We start from the raw sequence: 18357 nt of genomic DNA on the forward strand, positions 1-18357 counted from the left end.
CGAGTGTCGAATGGTGCTATACTTACCCGAACGAAAACATTGACCCTTGATGTTGGCGGTCGGCCATCTGCAGCTGCAGCCACGTCATATTTGTGTGTTGTCCTGTCGGATCCACGAGGATTTTCACTCGCTTTTCCTCTGATATTAGATTGAAAAGAAAGAAAAGCAAGGATATGAATATATTTCGGCTATTGGGTGACCTTTCCCATCTTCTCGCAATCATTGTGCTTCTGCTAAAGATATGGAAGACGAGAAGTTGTGCCGGTAAGTGAGCAACGTTACTATTTACAGAATGATACTCGACCACCTCACTGAAATTCTCATTCCCGAATTTACTTCACTAATTTCAATACTTTCATACTTGGCTAACCCCAATTTCCTTTATTGTTCCTTCATTAATTTTCTATTTTAAATTGCGCTACGCCGTAGTTCTTCAAACGTATAATCCAGTACAATTTTTCTTTTTTGACACATACGTCAACTGTACAATGCTGCAATCGCACCTCTAATTCCGGTCTAATTTCACCCAAAGATGTTTCAATTGTATTCCAAACCTTAATCTCTTACCAATTACGATCTTAATTGTATAACTCGTAATTCTAGGTATCAGTGGCAAGTCACAGATTTTGTTTGCCATTGTCTACACGGCGCGCTACCTTGACTTGGTCACCACCTATATCTCTGCGTATAACACATTCATGAAACTCATCTTCGTCGTTGCAGCTTATGCGACAGTTTATCTTATGTACATCAAGTTTAAGGCTACCTATGACCACAACCACGATACATTCAGGTATACATCTATTCCGTTAATCACCATTCAATATCAACCATAGTTTAAAAGCACGTTGTTATGACTTTTTCGCAGATTGGAGTTTCTTATCATTCCAACCCTTGCATTGGCGCTGTTGATTAACCATGAACTTACTTTATTGGAAGTTCTGTGGACGTTTAGCATTTACTTGGAATCCGTTGCTATTTTACCTCAACTATTTTTGGTGTCAAAGACAGGAGAGGCTGAGAGCATCACCAGTCACTACCTCTTTGCTCTCGGTTCTTATAGAGGTCTTTATCTCTTAAATTGGGTTTACCGCTACTATGCTGAGGACCATTATGATCTCATTGCCATAGTAGCTGGTCTAGTTCAGACTGTTTTATATTGCGATTTCTTCTACCTTTATATCACCAAAGTGCTCAAGGGCAAGAAGCTACAGCTACCCGCCTAACATGTATTAAAAAAAAGGTACCTAATTTGTGTGAGCTAACTGCCAACAAAAATTACCACCAAGATGCCCAAAGGCTATCAAACTCAGCAGTTATCAACTTATTGAGCCGAGAATCGAGCTAATGAAGTTGAGCTTAGATCTAGGCTTCATTCCTAATCAATCTATCTTTTTCTTCATCCCCTGCCATCTATTGGTCATATTTCCTCTTCTGTTTTTCCTCTGTTTTTGTTTTTCACAAATGTAAATACAGATGCGCACTGTGCATCAGAGTATCGGGCTTCACAACAATTTTCAATTATGCTCCGCCTAAGGGCAATACACAAGTTTGCCTTTCACCATCGGTGCAAAAATCATTGCTCGACAACAGTCGGTGGAATTGTATAGGCACCCGGATGATTAAAACGAGTAGAATGAGTAGAGAAAAATTGCCCTTTGTAACGTTTAAGCTGTTATATTATAATTCTAATTAATTGAAGATGACTAATAATTAATATAACTATAAATTGTACAAGTTCAATAAAACCAAAAGACCGATAAAACTGAGGCCCCTAGTGTCCAGTATTTATTACTATAAATCAGTTTCACTTGACAACTACCTGCAGCATATTGCTTCAATATATTTTACTAATTCTGTAATATGCACTTTTTCACTAATGGTCGTCAATTGACAAGTTACTCGGACTATGCCGCTTTTCAAACTCTCATTGTCAACTATGATGACATAAGGAGTACGAAAAATTTTTGCATCATTGCTGTTGGATGACACAATTGTGTTAAGGTAATCTGCCTTCAATTGATGATTGAGATAAATAGCCAATTCCCTGATCAACTCTCCATCATCAGATTTGCATTCTGTTGTTATCAATGCTTTAAAGGGAGCTAGCTTAGGGTGAATGTGCAAAGAATCGCCATCCTCCACATATCCGTCACATAAGAATGCTAAGAACGCTAGTTCCGAAGACGTGACATGCTCCACGACATATGACTCACTAAGAACACCTGGGTAGCTGTCCTGCAATTCGAATACATAATTGGGAATACAAAAAAGTCTTTTTAATTTGAGCATTGTGATATGAGTAATGAGATTGATTTTCTAAATGATAGTTCATCATCTGATTGGTTCAAGCAAATAATAGCTGTGGAAAATCACACTAATTCATAATTTTGTATAGTACCTGCAAATAGTCTTGAGCTTTACCAAAAGAAACAGTCTCGATGGTCAAATTTTGCTGCGGAAAACAGACCTTTATATCAACAATTTCACGAGTTCCATCTTTTTCAGAATTCCCAATGACAAACCTCGATGGATTACTGCTAAACTTACGCCACCAAGCTTTGCGCTCCCTCTGCTTTCTATAGAACAAATCTTTGACCGATTTCTTGTCGCCAATTGTTGTTAACGTCATTGTTTGGCATGAGGCTGGCAGAGGCAATCCGAACACTGTGCAGGGCTTCATTACTCCTTTGACTTTTTCCACTGATACCAATCCAAATGGTAAGGCAGCGCCACTAGTGTCCCGTAGACATTCTAGAGTCCATGGAACTTGGGAAATTTTTGTTGGGTAAATATTATACTTTGAGGATACGACACACTGCTTCCACCAGCTATCTTCAATATTTCGTAGAAGAAGCTGCCCATATGGACCAAAGATTAATTCAGTTTGCGTCGTGCTCAGAAAGCCTTTGCCTAGGGCTGACAATATTTGGTCAGCCTTCATAGTTCTTATGTTAGATCTTTCCGTCAGTAAGATCAACCGGGACGTTTCCAGGGGGTGCTACAAAATATCCCTCCTCAGTCAATGCCGCATTCTTCAAAACCTTTTTAGCGTAACCACCATCTGAAACTTTGTCTTCCCTCAGATACAGTTTTTCGTTTTCCAATACCGTATACATAGGCTGAATGTCGTCTTCAAGTTTTATGGAGCGTAGCTGATCCGCGAAGTGGATGGCTGCTCTTAGCCTCGCAATACCTTCCTTGCTACCAAAATTAACCAACGATAACCTCTCCAACTGTTCTATAGATATATCGTTTACAGTCGGAGCGATTTTCTCCACATCCTCCGAAAATTTTGTGGCGTAATAGCGACTTTGATATTTTCTCTTACACGTGTTACAAATTATTCGTACGAATTTCTCCATTAATCTGGTCAATGTAGCGTTGTAGCGTTGAGCGATGCAAATTGACAGTCAGCCGTAAGAGCGCACACAACACAGACCTAGCGGAACCCAAAGCCGGAACCAAAAAGCACCTACCTACCTACCCAAGTAGATACCACTGATCTCTACCAGTGGTAGATACCGATAATATACTAATAAATTAAGGATTTTTATATGCGTTTTAATAATTTTTGATCATTAGTAATTTTATTCAAATAAGTATTGTACATAGAATGATCATTTTTAATCACTTTTTCCCAATTCCTCAACGTTTGTCAGCTTATGATTACTTCTGTACTTGCTAATTTGGAAATATCAGTCAAATTTTTCATCCATTCATTTTTCCTGCGACCAACTGAACATTTCTATATTAAATGTTAAGCAGTTATTGAGAACAATATTATTTGAAACATAATAATCCTACGACTTCACTTGGGAGTCAATTGGTAGCTTGGGACCCTTTTCAATCCGGCTCAAATGAAAGACGTCACAATAAAATATCATTTGGACAACGCCGGCAGTGACCTGGATTGAATCATAGTGCCATTCTACGTAGTAACGGTAGATCCAATTTGCAATATAAAAACCTCTGTAAGTTTTGAGAGCCCAAAGATAATGGCTTGTGAAACGCTTAGCCTCTCCAGTCTTTGCGACCAAAAAGAGGTGTGGCAAAATAGCTACAGCTTCCAGGTAAACGCTGAAAGCCCAAGATATCTCTATGATGTTATAGTGGTCATGATTCACCAGTAGTGCCAGTGCCAGTGCTGGAATCACAAGAAACTGCACTCTATATAAGTGCGTCCAAATTTGTGGTCAGCATATCAATCGTTCTTCATTGCAAGTGAAAAGGTATAAATTGCATAGATTGAAAATAAATGTGTACCTGAACGTATCGTGATCTCTGTCATAAGTATGACTATAAGTGACGTAAATTAGAAAAACTGTCATGTATGTGCCAAAAATAAAGATTAGCTTCATCGTTGTGTTATAAATTGAGATATAGAAGAATAGTAGATCCATGTAGCGTGTTGTGCATACAATCGCATGTAAAATTTGAGACTTGCCACTGATACCTGGAATTTCAAATGATCCAATGATTCGTCAGAACCATGATCGGTACTTTTATCAACTATGAGTCCAATTGTAAGTACTACCAGATACTTACCGAGACAACTTCCAGTCTTCCATATTTCAAAGGGAAGTATGACAAGTGCAAGGAGGTGAAATGCGTCACCTAGTGCTTGGAATATCCTCATTTTGTTAAACTTTATTTTCTAACAATAAAATTAGTAATGGTATTGAAGCAACAGCTCATGCTTCAATGTAAAAAATTTACCCTTCTCCTTACTGGAAGTTAAGATAATCATTTGGCGACTTCTTTTAAATATTATTATTTAATAGTAATTTCCCCATGGATGACCTTGAGTACTTGTGTATATACCCTTTGCCTGTGTCAGTTTGTAAGCTAATATAGTAGTTCATGTTTACTTGTATGTTAACTTACACAATACTGTTACTTAACTGTTATATTTGTTACATTTGCAAGGAAAACGCATATATCTTCTTCGATCTAAATAAAGTACTGGAAATCAATGAAAAATTAATAAAATCCTGCTCTGCTTCCATGACACCAGAGATTACTGCTCATTGTCGGACTTATTAGAAATCCTCTTGGTCAACGCACTTCTCTCTATTTGCATGCACGGCCACGATTGCTTACGATGTTCATTAAAGATTTGTAGCCGAAGAGATATGCTTCAATAGCGCTGATATCTGTTACCGACTGACAAAAAAACTGTCAGAAAAACTGAGATAAAAAACAGCACTAATTAATAGAGATATAGTCAACAGCCATGTCGAAGTTAAGTGCAGCCTCGAAGCAACAGTGCAACGATGGTGCAGTCAAAAACGGTCAAAGGTGCAGCTACCTTGAGATAAAAATTTCCTAGAAACATCAGCGGAAAACTGAAGTCATATCGTTGAGAGTAGATACACGATACATCTCAAATACCATGTATAGATCTTTGGTATACCTATGCGTTGATATGATCTTACTTTTGCAAGAAATGAATCAACTGAGAAATAAGCTTTCCTCAACAACATAATCAAGACTATTTTGAAAAAGCGCGCTTCGACAACGTCTGATATGTAGCGGCGGCGCCCTGGGCGTGCCCTAGGCTGCGCGCACCCGGAAAAATAATTCCGAAGGACGCTGTCTGATCAGTCTAATTGTATATGTTAGAGCAATACATATGCGGTCTACCGCGTCGTAGGGTGAAACGTCAAAAGCGCAAACAAAATCAAGGATTTTCGTTGATCGAAAATCTATTGACGAAGCACATAAAATTCAGAAAACTTGACATCCGTATAACAAAATCTCAGGAAGCATCGCACAATGTCGATTTATCGTTATACTCACGCTGTAGTCTGCAGGATTCCCTTATCCCTACGAACCAGAGGAGAAGTTACACTTGATGAGGCCAGAAAACAGCACGAAACATTTGTTCGATTGCTCCGGGACCTGGGACTTGATGTTGTCGAACTTCCTCCGGACGAGAACTCACCCTTGTGCGCTTTCGTCGAAGATATATCTGTAGTGTGTAATGGTATTGCTCTCATTGCCAGGCCAAACGAACCTTCACGGACCAAAGAGGTAGGACTATCAAAAATGTCATCAGGTCTGCACATCCTTGCCTTTTACTTCTCTTTTCGTCCTCATTAACCCCATACATTATTCATTTTATCAAATAGAAGTGATACAAATTTTAGATCGAAACCATTCGAGCTGTGCTTAAAAAGGAGTTGGATATTCCATTGGTCGAAATAGCGGATCAAAATGCCAGGCTCGATGGAGGGGATGTTCTGTTTACAGGTAACTATTTCATTTCTGCAAAGAATGTCTTTTGACTATGAAGGGTTCATGACTAACCCTGTTGTTCAAAGGACGTGAATTTTTTGTTGGATTATCCCAATTCACAAATGAGGCTGGTGCCAGAGCAGTTGCAGCAGCATTTCCAGAATATCCCTGTGTACCCATCAAGGTCAGTTCAGTTGTTCGGTGATCATCTTTAATTCAGTATTACATCATCGTTACAAATATGTAGCAACTAGCAAATTCTGTATGACTCGCAATTTCTCATCTATTCAAGGTGGGTGATGGTGGCGAAGAGGTGATAGTGGAGACTTTAACCTCGGCCCCACTTCAGGTTGGGACTTGATAGTCTGGCTCTGTTGACTCTAGTTCATATATAATCCTAACCGATAATCACGTTTTTAGAACCACCTTGCAGTTGTATTCGACATAAGGATTTTCATTTCATTTCTGCTTTTTGATACTGACATATTGAAAAGCTCTATTGAAGTGAAAATCTTGAAAAAGTAATCGATAGTTTCAACGCAATTAGCACGCAATAAATCAACTTTCCACAGTATACAATTGTTTCACAAAGAGCACAGACTAAGCTTTGTCCTATTGGTAGCACAGAATTTTGTAGGAAAATATTTTCACCGCCATGTCTCATTATTAAACGCAAAATTGCAAAACATATGCCTCCTTATTGATGAAGTCGAGCCTCTTGATTCACTTAAAATTCACTTAATTGTTTGAAAAGATTTTGAAGTGATTGTCTTCGTTTTGTAAGGCATTCGAGTAATGCAAACTGAAATAGTAAATTTAAAAATCAACAGCAGGCAGCGTCTGAAAAATTAATTACAAAATATACTCGTGTGTGAAGGTTGCAGAATCAAAACGTTTGAAGGCTCTGGTAAGTATGGCTGGACCTGACGTTATTTGTGTTGGAGCAGGAAAAGAATCGCAAGAAGTTCTAAAGGTGAACATAGCTAGAACAGTAAAAATATATCTTGATCACTTTGAACAATCACTATACTGACCATTGTTTTTTTATGCTTAAAGCGAATCGAGCGTGAAGCAACATACACTTACCAAACATTAACGGTACCGGAAGATGCTGCCGCTAACGTTGTTTACGTTAACGGAACTTTGATCCATCGTCACGAAGCTGAAATTCCAGATTCATGCAAGGTTTTTGCAGATAAGGTTGAGTTCCCTACAAAATCACTCCAGATATCCGAGTTAGCCAAAGTAAGTTCTGGTCTTTCTTCTTGCTGTTTATTGGTACGCAGACCGAGACATATTCTTAGCATTTAGAGATATTTATAAAAATTACAGATCAGATATATAAAATTGAACAAGTTTTTGAAACATCGGTATGATTATTCAAAGGTATTTAAAAAACTAAACAAAGTGAAAGCGAATCGTTGAATTTTATGAAATATTACATATACGTATAGGAACTTTATGAGATTTGAACGAAATTTACACACTCTCAGTTATATATTAAGGTAATCACTGAATTATTACCCATATTCTTTTTCCCATCTCTATTTTAATTAATTAGAGACATACAATGAATAAATAATTTAATTGTTACCATCCAAGACGGAACAAAAAATTTTTCATATTTTAAATCTGTAATATAGATATTTAAAATAATAATATATAATTACATTGATATTGATACAATATAAGATTAATATATTCAAATGTCAAACATAGCTTTACTATGTAAAGAAAACATTGCATTTTGACGGTACGTCGATATCGTTGCATTTTTTTTCTGTCAACGTTTTTGACAATTGTTTCTTTAATTTGTCATTATCGAATAAGCTTTGAGACTCTCTTTTCAATCGATCGACTAGCTTTCTACAGTCTTAGCAAGCCAGCAGCTTTTTTTTCTACTGTTATATTTTATACAGCTACAGAATTAGGCAGCTTCTCAACCTAAGAACTATGTTATTCATTAAGAAAACGTGATTTATTCTAACTACACTACAGTGAGAATGAAATGAGAATAATGTATCAATCGCGTACTTTCGAACGGAACGGTTGAATTTGACACAAAAAATTGAATGATATTTAATGATATCAGAGTTTCGGGCGATAAGCGACAGTGGGATCAACCTGATTGATATTTACTTTTTATCCTCAGACACTTTGTCACTAGTCACTAAATAACTCCTTTTCCTAATATACGATTTTACTGAAGCTTGAGCCACGAATCTTTCTTCCACAGAATATTTTATGTATTTAAATTTTGATATGTTTTATTTAATATTTATAATACCAGCACAAAATATATACCATGAAGATGCTTGGGCCATTCATACCTACGATAGTCAGAAATCACATCTTCTATATTTACGTTTATTTGTTTGCCACGATTTATGCTTCTCAATAAAATGTTTCTCATCGCAATACGAAATTCCTTAAAATAAATTCACTGTCAAAATCTTATTTACAGGAGACATTTATTAATTAGTTACACAATTATTTTGTACAAATTGGAAGGATATAAAGTAAAAGTGCAGAATAATGACAATGGGTGATTCAGAAATTTATATTTTAACTCATATCACAAAACACGAATCCCACGCTTTGGCATTTACATTTTTTAAAAGAACCTTGAGAGTACCTTTAGAACCCACATCAAAAGTTCTTGGAAATGCAGTACCTTGTGGTCTCATATACAAAGTATGCATTGTCTGCTCCCATTTGACAGGTGATACAAGATGCTTCAGTAAATGTCTTGAAATTTGTTGTACATTTCTGTATGGCTTCCCATCTATATTTGAATAAACGGGCACTTGGGGCATTTCGAATTTAACAGTTTTCAGTGCTTTGCTAAAAATATCCATTGCTGGTTTCATTAGTGAGGTATGAAATGCCCCGGATGTAGGAAGTCTGCTTGTTCTTCGAATACCAAATTGTTTTTTGTTAGTTTCTATATATTTAAGTGCCTCCTCACTCCCAGCTATTATTTTCATATCTGGATGTAAGTAAATGGAAACCCTGTAAAAGAAATTTAGCCTTCAAATAAATCAGCATAAATCTCTAAACAAAGATTTTTTCAAACTGATCAGCACCTGCATTCTGGTGATTCGACTCCAGTATCTAATGCCCAGTTCTTTGCTTTAGTGCATATATCACTTATGTTGGCTGCTGGAGTATAATTGACAGACATCATTCCCTGAGGAGTTATTGTTGCAGCATCTTGCATAGCAGCAGCCCTAATTCTAACCAATCTAATACCTGCTTCGAAACTTATTGCTCCAGAAAATATCAAAGCAGTAATTTCTCCCACACTGTAACCAGCTATAGCTATACAAGTTTCCATAGCTCTAGGTCGTTCTTCTTTCAGTTTCTCAAGAGCCGCTAGGGTAGTAACCACAGTTGCAAGTTGATTATACTCAGTACGATTTAAAAGTTCTGCAGGACCTTCTAGACATATCTTTAAAAGATCATATTCTAACACTTCGTTGGCTATTTCAAAAAGGTTCTTTGCATCCGGAAAACGCAAGTACTCTTTAACGTCACCCACTTTCAGAGTTCCCTGACCTGGGAATAAAATTATTGATGTCTCCGATGGGTTTACCTTAGGTCGGTGAGCATGCCTGCCTTGAACATTGAGTGATGCTCCCTCAGAGTATATAGACGACAACCATCCGGTGTCTTTGGAGGTATCTTGAGTTACAGCATCCTCAAGAAGACGAGATATATCCTCTGTGGCTCTTGGTTTGCCCTCTGTGGCTACATCGTGGATATCAGTAGGCGGTTTATCACTGCAAGAACGATTTAGACTCTGTCTAGAAGGACGAAACTGCTTATATTGCTTGGAAAGAGCATTGTAAAATTTCCGAGAAAACATTATTTGACAGAATTCAACAGTGCACTCTACGACGAAAATCAACCGATTGTTATCTTAAGAAGGAAAATATGAAGTTGATGATAGCAAAACACAACACAATACGAAGAGTGCCCACGTGAGGAATTATAGGTATATATATGCTTTGGTTTGCTTTGGTGCCCACGACCGGTTAAACTTTCAGCAGAAGACATTCCAACAGTGATCAACAATACGTCCACCATCTTGCACAGGAGGCAGAGTGGGATAGGCGCGAATCTGTTTAAAACGATACTGATTTGTAGAAGCATTGATAGCTAATCTTCAGTCAACGTTGATAGTAGTGGTCATTAGCTTGTTAACTGAACGATTATCTGCGGGCCAATAATGAACATAGTACAAATAACATTTGTAGGTAATTTCGTAACATTTATATGATAGCGTTATATCATTTTTAATAAGAAGAATAAGTTTGCTAGATAACGTGTTTCTGGTCGCTGAGTTGATCGACAGATTTGAACGCTTCGGTAGATAATTAACATATTAATCCGTATTCGTCATGATGGCCACTGAATTTGAGATCGTCATACTCTTCATTCTTTCGGCTGTAGCATCGTCGAGGTAAAATTGGCTATATAGCAAACTGTTATTCTGACTTACATTATTTTTTCTACCTTATTTGAGCTATAGAGATCCAACGCCCATAACTCGTGTAGGCAAACTTATTGTCGACACTGATGCTGGTGGCGATGATGCAGTTGCCCTTATAATGGCAGCTGAATCCGAAAAACTCAACGAGGGACCAAAGCTAATTGCCATCACGTGTGTAAACGGAAATGCTGATGTTGATAGGGTTGCTGTCAACGTTTTAAAGACCCTAAAGATCGTCCAGAGACTCGACGTGAGTCGAACTTGAAGTTGAAATATCAAACTTCGTATAGTTGCAAATGCTTATTCCCGAAAAATTTTTTATCTAATTGTTTCAATAGATTCCTGTTTACAAAGGTGCCTCGCATCCTGTAATGTTGCCTGTTACTTACGATTACTATTATGGCAAAGATGGATTTGGAGATTTCCATTATCCTGAACCTCCTTCAACAACCCTCATCCAGACGAAGCATGCGGTAATAGCTATGATCGATCTTGTCAAAGAGTACCCAGGTCAGAATGAACAACTAGAATACTTGATTATATTTATGACAAAAATTTTAATAATCATTAATTATACGAAGGCGAGGTTACGCTTTTGGCTTTGGGTCCGCTGACAAATATTGCCCTAGCAATTAGAATGTATCCGGAATTCCTTGAAAAGCTTCAGCAGCTCATAGTTATGGGCGGAAGCACCGAAGGTCGTGGTAACATGAAACCCAGTATCGAATTCAATTTTTTTGCTGACCCATCCGCCAATCACATCGTCCTATCATCCGCATCAAAGCCCATAACATTGGTACCTCTTGAAACTACGAAGAGGGCTCGAGTTGATACGGTACGTTATTAATTATTCACAAACCATATCTTTATTACCGCTGGATTGTATTTTTTTTTGCAGGAATTCAAGATGTCATTGAACCAGACAAATAACATGAAATTTTGGTTAATTCATCAAGCGGGCAACTCCATTTCAAAACCAGTCACTCCATTATGGAACTCTCCAGATGCAGTGGCAGCTGCAGTGGCTCTGACTTCCGGATCGGTCATCACTAGAATGGAGGCTTGCTATTCTGAAGCTGTCTATGAGGGAGTGAAAACTGCGGGAATGATATTAGTCGACTATACGAATATTACTGACAATGTGGCCAATATAAATCTTGTTCAGGATATCGATACAGGAGCTTTAAAACAACTTTATTCTAATTATCTCAAATGAATGCATGTACATTCTTGCCAAGAACTCTTCAGCTGTTGAACGAATCTCTGCTTATCGTTAACGATCGGTACATGGGGAAGATCATTTTGGAATTAAATGGCTGTGACAGCTGTAAATGAATAAAATATTCAAAATCGTAATAATCTAGACTTTGACTCTTGATCTTTTTTGATTTTAGGGCGAACAATCAATATATTCTTTATTAGTGTATTCTTATGTACGTCGAGCTCGGGAATCCGAAAAACCCAACAATTAGTGTCCGCCCAGTAAATTAATCAGCTATAGAAATGACCAATTTTTCACTTTTCGAAGTGAAAATATTGAGATATGTATTTCGATTGAATCCGTGTCTCTGAGCTCGAAATACATCAGAAAACACGTCGCTCAAACGGTTCATGAAATATTTAATTTTTAGTCCCATCAATCGCGAAAATCCAAAGATCACAGCCGATGATGGTTTTCGATTTGGGGTCGACAACTGAAAATGGATTTTGTAGTGTATTCTAGTATTACATTTAATCAATAGAAGGATGAATGATTCGTAGATATCAGTTTAAGAAAAAAGTCTCTTCAACAATTTATTGGTAATATGTAGACAGTGCCCTCTATAACCCAGGTTTTGTTCAGCGTATTTATAGACAGAGTTGTTATAACAATAAGTATTTTAGACTAATGTATAGTATTATGCAAAGGGACAGTATTTTCATGGATCGGGAGAGTAGAGATATTTACTACTTCTCCCTAATTCAATATTACAATTCGATTTTTTTAGATAAATAGATAAATATACCGCCACTATTTTTTATCTCAATTATCTCTTAAATTATAAGATTCAATGAATGCTGGTAAAGAATCACTAAAATTGCATTCAATTATTCATCTAGCATGCAATTCCGCCCTCCCCTTGAACTTCAAACTTTGAAAAAAATTGCAAAAGTTTTTCGCTCAAGGAGTTTCCATTCTATTGTTTCTGGAATAAATTCATTTCATGCTGATTCACAAACAAACTGGAATAGGACTTTGATCGTAGTATTTTCCGTTTTGAAACGCAAATTAATTTTTTTTTTTTTGTTTGCTAAATTGAAGTGCGGAATAGAATTGACACTTATTATTTTTTTTCACGATACGTCGCTTAAGAATACGCACATTTTCACACGAGATGAATGTTTCACTTTCATTTCAATGTGTTTTCAAAATGATACAATAGTATATTGTGTAAAAAAAACGAAATCCTATAGTCAAACGGTGCGTGCTTGGTGATGACGTACAAAGAAACACAATGACTTCACTTCTAGAGATGGACATGCGTTGATTGTTGGGGTTGTTTTACATTATTTCAATAATTTTTTACATGCATATACTTTTCCGAAAAGTTATGCTTTGATGTTGTAAGTGAAGCTGTGAGTTTTACTATTATATATCTATAAGATTTGTGTAAACATGATCATTGCCGTGCCATAAAATATGAGGCATGGAATTGATAATAGACATGCAAAAAACGTATGCACGTTTGACATTGACTAAAAATTGAAAATACTTTACGTCAATGGCAACAGTCTCATTAGATAGGGTACCTTATTATACAAATATTGGGCCGAGTTCAATTCCACCTTTGTTATCCATCATCTTTCCTTCATCTATTCAGCGCTATTCACGTTTGCTTGCGAAACACTATTTATAATTTATATTTTTCATCTTATACCTATATCTAAATATGATTGAATCACAACCGATGGAACACACAACTCCTACACTGCCACGCACGCTTTCTTGTAGACCTACATAATGTACCAGTTATGTATTAATTACTTTATTCTGTTTTTATCTTCATGAAAATGTTATCTTAGCTTTCATTGACACCTAGTCCATCCATCTTCTTTCGTCTTTCTTAATATTTTGTCACCTCGAGTTCACAAACGATGTTTTATTAGCGACCAACGCCAAACTCTCTAGCGTCATCCTCGGTTATGTCTCCGTACTCCCATATGTTGCGATGACTTTTCTTTGCCTCTTGTTGAGCTGCTTGGTAGTCTGCAATCTATAAACATTGATGTTGTTTAGGAAAATAGGAAATCTTGTCGAATGAAACAGATTCATTCATCACAGATGCCACTAAGTTTGGACACTTACGAATTTGGCAAGCCTTTTTTCACGCCGATTTTCCACCAGTAGAAATCCATCGAGAATAAGGCCTCGCGCAACGTCGTCTTTAGTGGTTGCATCAACTATAGTAGCGGCAGCCAGATTGTTGACTTTGTATTCAATATTTAATAGCAAAGTCTTCCCGACCGTATCTTGCTGCAGCATTTCGACGGCCATCTTTTTGTAATCATTCTAAAAATGAAGTGAACTCCGATCATCGAATTGAAAATATTTTTAAACTCAACCATTAATCTTCAGCTTTCAATCCAAATTAGAAACTCACGTCATTAGGTAAAGTGACGTATGCCAATAAATATTCTGTGGCGTATGGTTTATCAGTACCAAAAGATCCTGGCATTGCAGCTACTCTCGTAACGTCTAATGTTTCCCTGTTACCATAATCGATGTAAAAGACACCGATGTTGGGTCCAGTGACCTTTTCTATTTTAACACGATACCACTGATCGTCCTCTGTGAATTTTGCAACGGCTATTTCACCACGCTTAGGATTATACGCTCCAGGAAGCGGAGGATTGGCGGTCAGTTCCTGACGAAGGCGAGAGAGCAGACCCTCTAAAACGTCACCTTGATCGACATTCTGGGCAAAAAAGTGCAGATCTTCGGTAACTTCAGTTACCACAACCTTTTGGTAGTCCACCTTCCTTTCTGCAGTATGCACTTCTTCTTCTGGCTCTTCTATTTCAGCCTCAACTTCAACGTAATCTTTCCAGATCTGAAAAAACAGAGTCATTTAGTTTTGGAATTTTATAATGCTAAGCTATGGATGATCGTAACCACTCACATTGAGTTTTGCTTCTTTCGCCGCTTCTTCCGCTGTAGTCAGTTCTCTATAATATTCCGTATGCTCTGCTGTAGGATGAACTGTTGCCAGACCAGCTTTAACGATAGCTACAGATAGATTGACTCCATCAATCCATAGCCAACCGATGAAATTCCCACCCTTGGTGTCCATTGAAATAACTTGAATCTGCACGTCACGTTGAAGGCATCGTTCTTTAGTGAAATTGAGAGCTTCTTCACCATATGGTGCACCTTCCACAGTAGTCGTGCCTCCTGGAGCTAAGCGAGGACCACGAGGTGCGTTTATACCAGCCAAAAGGAAGGTAATCAAACAAGATTCTTTTCCCAAATATAATCTTAGTCGAGAACCACTGGTTATAAATTCAACAATTGCCTCGTTGCGCGAACGTTGCAAGTGGGGCAAGTAGCGTTTGGCCTTGATAACATCTCCAGCTACATCCGTAACACGATGCGCCACAATTTTGTCTTTTCCGTGCAGCCCAGCTAACGATTTAATAGCTTTGTTCTCCGCTGCTAACAGATCGTTATAGTGCGATGATCGGTAATCACTATCTTGTCTATTCCTCAAAACGGTTGCTAGTCCTTTCGAGATCATTGTCTCCGCAACGTTGCTATTCAAAACCAGATTAAAAATGTTACAGGTCCAGTTTTATGCATTAAATATTTCCCCAATTTTCCCAGAACTTACCTTTTACCAATGGTAACAGTGCAACAGATTTTCTCTGGGTAGCTTTGTCTGGCAGGTTGAATGTAGTCCACAACGACTTTAACTTGCTTGCCAATGAGTTTCTTCCGTAGAAATTCACGAGCTTCGAACATCCATGGAATGTCGTAAAGATTACGGAAGTCTTTTGGCCTGGTAGCAGCTTTTCCATCTTCGCCTACAGGTCCTCTAGGAGGTCGAATACTGCTCAAAAAGATTTTTTTGCTCGTCCCACAAGGTGTTTTAACAATCAATGCTTCAGCTGTAACTATCTCTACAACAGTGGCATTGTACTCTCGTTCCTTACTAGAGATTTGGGGGCCAGAAGGAACATAATCCTCCCAAATACGTAATCTATTTTCTTTTGCAAATTTCTCAGCCTGGTACAGTTTATCTGCACCAGATTTCATGAACGCCATCGACCAATCAACACAGCGAGCAAAACCCTCACGTAGGAGTGCTTCAGCGATATTTCCTGCACATAAATTAATTTCACTCACAATTAGTTCATTGTTGTTATTGGAATAATAAAAAAGTGAGACCTATTTTTAGGATTTTGTTGAGCACTCTTAGTTCTGATCATACTATATAGTAAGTCAGGTGGAAAATACTCGTTTATCTACCTCTGTCATAAACTTACTACACGTAAATATTCCTGAAGTAGTTCAGGACGGAGGATTATACATTATTGGTTTATTAACGATTAATGATTACGATTATTGTATGACCTAATATAAATTACCTCTTGGGTGGATGATGCTGCCAACAAAATTGTTGTTATTGACAGATTCCAGCACGATTTCGATGTCTTTTTGTAATAGTCTAGATTCCACAAAGTAGCGAGCTTCTTCAGCAAAAGGTACAACAACGGATGGGTCAGGTTTTCCTTCCTCCAGTTTAAATCCAGGACATCGAATTCCAGAAATCATCAAGGTTATATGATAAAAGTCTGGCAGTAAAAACGCACGCACCGTCGAACCATCCCTCACATGTTCGATCACAGCCTTAACTGGTTTTCCAGCCAGTTTATCGACCAGATTGTGAGGATTCTCTACAGACCATTTTATGTCGCGAATATGTTCAGACGCAGGTGCACCAGACCATTTTCCTTTTCCAGCTGCCTTTGCAGCATCTTCTAATTCATGAAGGCGCGTTAATTCAGGTGAGATGTTGCGTACACCTTCTCTTCGAACGGTAACTAGACCTTCCGATACCAACGATTCGGTGATATTTTCTCCAGATGTTGTATCTATTGATGAACAATATGCTTATTATATTGTGTAAAATAATTGATAAGCAGCATGAATTGTATGAACTTGATCAAAATCCAATGAAATAGCTTTTTTGTGAGAATTTGACTATTACCTTTTCCCAACCAAACGACTCCATATTCTCTCTTAGCATTCTGAGGTCTTTCAAAAGTGAATATAACTTCTTGACCGATGAGCTTTTTACGCAGGAATTCTCGAGCCTCCCAGGCATAAGGCTCATCTTTAGTTTCATCGGCACTATAAAAATTATTGAAACAATATTATGCACACATGCTTCAGATTGCCACAAACAATTCATTTTCTGGAATGATTATCATTCCAGATACTGACTTGCTAGTTGCTCTGCGTCCTAATTTAGGAGCGGTGATGTTGGACAAGATTAGCGGCTTCTCTGGTGGAGGGCCACCCTTGGGCTGGCCACGGATGATGATTGAATCACCCGAAAGCACCTAAGAGTTTAGGGATTATAGACTAATAGAATAATCGTTATCGAGACAACTTTCCATTGCTCGGTACTGCCTAATGAACGTTATAGCAGTGGTACTGCTGTATCGCAACAATAACACACGAACAGCTGTTTTGATGGTTTGGAATAGTATTATCAGGACGTGATTTCTTAAACTATCTGAATTGTTTTAGGTACGTTTGATATCAGAATTTAGGAACAGCGTCTGAATTTAACTGAAACATTTTTTTGCGCAAAGGAACGAAAAATTCAGGGATAAATAGATGGCTTGGAAAGGATTCAATTTTCTGATTTCTGATAAGCTCGAGGTAAGCCGAGAATTTAATAGAACAGGTTAAAGGAGACTCTGATTAATGATACCATATGCCTCCCTCGACCACCATGCTCTTGCCAGCAGGGCAATGTGCTCTCAGGTTGAGGATCTGAATGAAACCGGAGATGTTTGTATAACAACCCCTCAGTGTAAAATCACGAGGTGCTAGTAAACATTACTACATCTGTTTGTTGAAATTTATTATTTACCTGTTTCACGATACCGATGTGGGTTTGGAGCTGAGGAGCAGCCAAAGTGGGAGTGCTCATCGTGCTCAGTTTTCTCGGCACTCAGAACGCAAAAAAAAAGAATTGTCACGTGACTTAACACGGCGTTTCGTTGCACCCCGTGAGGTCCGTTTACCACTTAATATTTAACTGCTAAGCAGGGTATTTCAAGCGATGTTTTGCATCTTGTGTATCGCGGGGCAATATTAAATTTGCGGTTACCACGTATTTAGAGTCGTCGGCAGGAGCGCGATCTACAACACAATCGGATAGACGACGGACGTCAACGGAACTTTTACTTTGTTGGTGGTGATGTGGCAACACGCGACACACGACGCGTCATACTCTGACGAGTGATTGGAGAAGTTTGAAAATCTTTCACGACACACGTTGACTGAAGATTTCAGTCCACGCGACACGAGTTAAAATCCATATGGGCCACAAGAACATCGTGAAAATCAA

General features: G+C 38.0%; 8 protein-coding genes across 11 annotated transcripts; 3 read left to right on the plus strand and 5 right to left on the minus strand.

Annotated features, from left to right (window-relative positions):
• The first annotated feature begins 28 nt into the window (after positions 1 to 28).
• LOC105687835 (ER lumen protein-retaining receptor) lies at positions 29 to 1770 on the plus strand. The gene is made up of 3 exons (XM_012403743.3): positions 29 to 264; positions 604 to 793; positions 869 to 1770. Exons 1-3 carry the CDS (start codon positions 174 to 176, stop codon positions 1224 to 1226), a joined length of 639 nt encoding a protein of 212 aa, XP_012259166.1. The 5' UTR covers positions 29 to 173; the 3' UTR covers positions 1227 to 1770.
• LOC105687834 (DNA polymerase subunit gamma-2, mitochondrial) lies at positions 1755 to 2944 on the minus strand. The gene is made up of 2 exons (XM_012403742.3): positions 2402 to 2944; positions 1755 to 2238 (listed from the first exon to the last, which is right to left on the minus strand). The coding sequence occupies exons 1-2, from the start codon at positions 2942 to 2944 to the stop codon at positions 1819 to 1821; spliced, it is 963 nt and encodes a 320-aa protein (XP_012259165.2). The 3' UTR covers positions 1755 to 1818.
• Positions 2945 to 2954: 10 nt separating this feature from the next.
• LOC105687837 (glutamyl-tRNA(Gln) amidotransferase subunit C, mitochondrial) lies at positions 2955 to 3474 on the minus strand. The gene has a single exon (XM_012403744.3). The coding sequence runs from the start codon at positions 3363 to 3365 to the stop codon at positions 2955 to 2957; it is 411 nt and encodes a 136-aa protein (XP_012259167.2). The 5' UTR covers positions 3366 to 3474.
• Positions 3475 to 3568: 94 nt separating this feature from the next.
• On the minus strand, positions 3569 to 5243 carry LOC105687761 (ER lumen protein-retaining receptor-like). Of its 2 annotated transcripts, none has more exons than XM_048650202.1 (5): positions 5068 to 5243; positions 4906 to 4965; positions 4549 to 4730; positions 4267 to 4456; positions 3569 to 4170 (listed from the first exon to the last, which is right to left on the minus strand). In XM_048650202.1, exons 3-5 carry the CDS (start codon positions 4637 to 4639, stop codon positions 3804 to 3806), a joined length of 648 nt encoding a protein of 215 aa, XP_048506159.1. In that variant the 5' UTR covers positions 4640 to 4730; positions 4906 to 4965; positions 5068 to 5243; the 3' UTR covers positions 3569 to 3803. The 2 variants fall into 2 exon arrangements, with proteins under 2 accessions (XP_048506159.1, XP_048506158.1); XM_048650201.1 differs by having other exon boundaries at positions 4549 to 4831; positions 5068 to 5242.
• Positions 5244 to 5610: 367 nt separating this feature from the next.
• LOC105687766 (N(G),N(G)-dimethylarginine dimethylaminohydrolase 1) lies at positions 5611 to 8658 on the plus strand. 2 transcript variants are annotated; one of them, XM_020853368.2, is made up of 6 exons: positions 5611 to 6036; positions 6153 to 6255; positions 6327 to 6424; positions 6533 to 6589; positions 7118 to 7213; positions 7297 to 8658. In XM_020853368.2, the coding sequence occupies exons 1-6, from the start codon at positions 5779 to 5781 to the stop codon at positions 7549 to 7551; spliced, it is 867 nt and encodes a 288-aa protein (XP_020709027.1). In that variant the 5' UTR covers positions 5611 to 5778; the 3' UTR covers positions 7552 to 8658. The 2 variants fall into 2 exon arrangements, with proteins under 2 accessions (XP_020709027.1, XP_012259064.1); XM_012403641.3 differs by lacking the exon at positions 6533 to 6589 and having other exon boundaries at positions 5614 to 6036.
• Positions 8659 to 8692: 34 nt separating this feature from the next.
• LOC105687756 (probable malonyl-CoA-acyl carrier protein transacylase, mitochondrial) lies at positions 8693 to 10280 on the minus strand. Its single transcript, XM_012403628.3, has 2 exons — positions 9327 to 10280; positions 8693 to 9252 (listed from the first exon to the last, which is right to left on the minus strand). Exons 1-2 carry the CDS (start codon positions 10106 to 10108, stop codon positions 8811 to 8813), a joined length of 1224 nt encoding a protein of 407 aa, XP_012259051.2. The 5' UTR covers positions 10109 to 10280; the 3' UTR covers positions 8693 to 8810.
• Positions 10281 to 10456: 176 nt separating this feature from the next.
• On the plus strand, positions 10457 to 12098 carry LOC105687772 (pyrimidine-specific ribonucleoside hydrolase RihA-like). Of its 2 annotated transcripts, none has more exons than XM_012403647.2 (5): positions 10457 to 10705; positions 10769 to 10985; positions 11074 to 11245; positions 11317 to 11570; positions 11634 to 12098. In XM_012403647.2, the coding sequence occupies exons 1-5, from the start codon at positions 10644 to 10646 to the stop codon at positions 11949 to 11951; spliced, it is 1023 nt and encodes a 340-aa protein (XP_012259070.1). In that variant the 5' UTR covers positions 10457 to 10643; the 3' UTR covers positions 11952 to 12098. The 2 variants fall into 2 exon arrangements, with proteins under 2 accessions (XP_012259070.1, XP_012259071.1); XM_012403648.2 differs by having other exon boundaries at positions 10775 to 10985.
• A 405-nt stretch (positions 12099 to 12503) lies between these two features.
• On the minus strand, positions 12504 to 18181 carry LOC105687820 (staphylococcal nuclease domain-containing protein 1). Its single transcript, XM_012403722.3, has 9 exons — positions 17878 to 18181; positions 17220 to 17338; positions 16984 to 17126; positions 16361 to 16867; positions 15604 to 16093; positions 14896 to 15526; positions 14377 to 14826; positions 14082 to 14285; positions 12504 to 13989 (listed from the first exon to the last, which is right to left on the minus strand). Exons 1-9 carry the CDS (start codon positions 17935 to 17937, stop codon positions 13879 to 13881), a joined length of 2715 nt encoding a protein of 904 aa, XP_012259145.2. The 5' UTR covers positions 17938 to 18181; the 3' UTR covers positions 12504 to 13878.
• Positions 18182 to 18357: the final 176 nt, after the last annotated feature.

Source organism: Athalia rosae, chromosome 2, assembly GCF_917208135.1.
Source record: "Athalia rosae chromosome 2, iyAthRosa1.1, whole genome shotgun sequence".
Classification (NCBI taxonomy): domain Eukaryota; kingdom Metazoa; phylum Arthropoda; class Insecta; order Hymenoptera; family Athaliidae; genus Athalia; species Athalia rosae.

Bases quoted from the DNA above. Each gene is read 5' to 3' on its own strand.
- LOC105687761 (XM_048650202.1), bottom strand. From the start codon at position 4,639: ATGAGGATATTCCAAGCACTAGGTGACGCATTTCACCTCCTTGCACTT. The intron at 4,457-4,548 runs GTAAGTATCTGG...TTGAAATTCCAG, and splicing joins GAAGACTGGAAGTTGTCTCG to GTATCAGTGGCAAGTCTCAA. The intron at 4,171-4,266 runs GTACACATTTAT...GCACTTATATAG, and splicing joins AGAGATCACGATACGTTCAG to AGTGCAGTTTCTTGTGATTC.
- LOC105687766 (XM_020853368.2), top strand. From the start codon at position 5,779: ATGTCGATTTATCGTTATACTCACGCTGTAGTCTGCAGGATTCCCTTA. The intron at 6,037-6,152 runs GTAGGACTATCA...TACAAATTTTAG, and splicing joins AACCTTCACGGACCAAAGAG to ATCGAAACCATTCGAGCTGT. The intron at 7,214-7,296 runs GTGAACATAGCT...TTATGCTTAAAG, and splicing joins AATCGCAAGAAGTTCTAAAG to CGAATCGAGCGTGAAGCAAC.
- LOC105687756 (XM_012403628.3), bottom strand. From the start codon at position 10,108: ATGTTTTCTCGGAAATTTTACAATGCTCTTTCCAAGCAATATAAGCAG. The intron at 9,253-9,326 runs GTGCTGATCAGT...TTTCTTTTACAG, and splicing joins GTCGAATCACCAGAATGCAG to GGTTTCCATTTACTTACATC.
- LOC105687820 (XM_012403722.3), bottom strand. From the start codon at position 17,937: ATGAGCACTCCCACTTTGGCTGCTCCTCAGCTCCAAACCCACATCGGT. The intron at 17,127-17,219 runs GTCAGTATCTGG...TAATTTTTATAG, and splicing joins GGACGCAGAGCAACTAGCAA to TGCCGATGAAACTAAAGATG. The intron at 15,527-15,603 runs GTAAGTTCTGGG...GGTTTTGAATAG, and splicing joins ACTGTTACCATTGGTAAAAG to CAACGTTGCGGAGACAATGA.
- LOC105687837 (XM_012403744.3), bottom strand. From the start codon at position 3,365: ATGGAGAAATTCGTACGAATAATTTGTAACACGTGTAAGAGAAAATAT.
- LOC105687834 (XM_012403742.3), bottom strand. From the start codon at position 2,944: ATGAAGGCTGACCAAATATTGTCAGCCCTAGGCAAAGGCTTTCTGAGC. The intron at 2,239-2,401 runs GTACTATACAAA...TTCGAATTGCAG, and splicing joins AAGCTCAAGACTATTTGCAG to GACAGCTACCCAGGTGTTCT.
- LOC105687835 (XM_012403743.3), top strand. From the start codon at position 174: ATGAATATATTTCGGCTATTGGGTGACCTTTCCCATCTTCTCGCAATC. The intron at 265-603 runs GTAAGTGAGCAA...TCGTAATTCTAG, and splicing joins GAAGACGAGAAGTTGTGCCG to GTATCAGTGGCAAGTCACAG. The intron at 794-868 runs GTATACATCTAT...ACTTTTTCGCAG, and splicing joins CACAACCACGATACATTCAG to ATTGGAGTTTCTTATCATTC.
- LOC105687772 (XM_012403647.2), top strand. From the start codon at position 10,644: ATGATGGCCACTGAATTTGAGATCGTCATACTCTTCATTCTTTCGGCT. The intron at 10,706-10,768 runs GTAAAATTGGCT...ACCTTATTTGAG, and splicing joins TCGGCTGTAGCATCGTCGAG to CTATAGAGATCCAACGCCCA. The intron at 10,986-11,073 runs GTGAGTCGAACT...TTGTTTCAATAG, and splicing joins AGATCGTCCAGAGACTCGAC to ATTCCTGTTTACAAAGGTGC.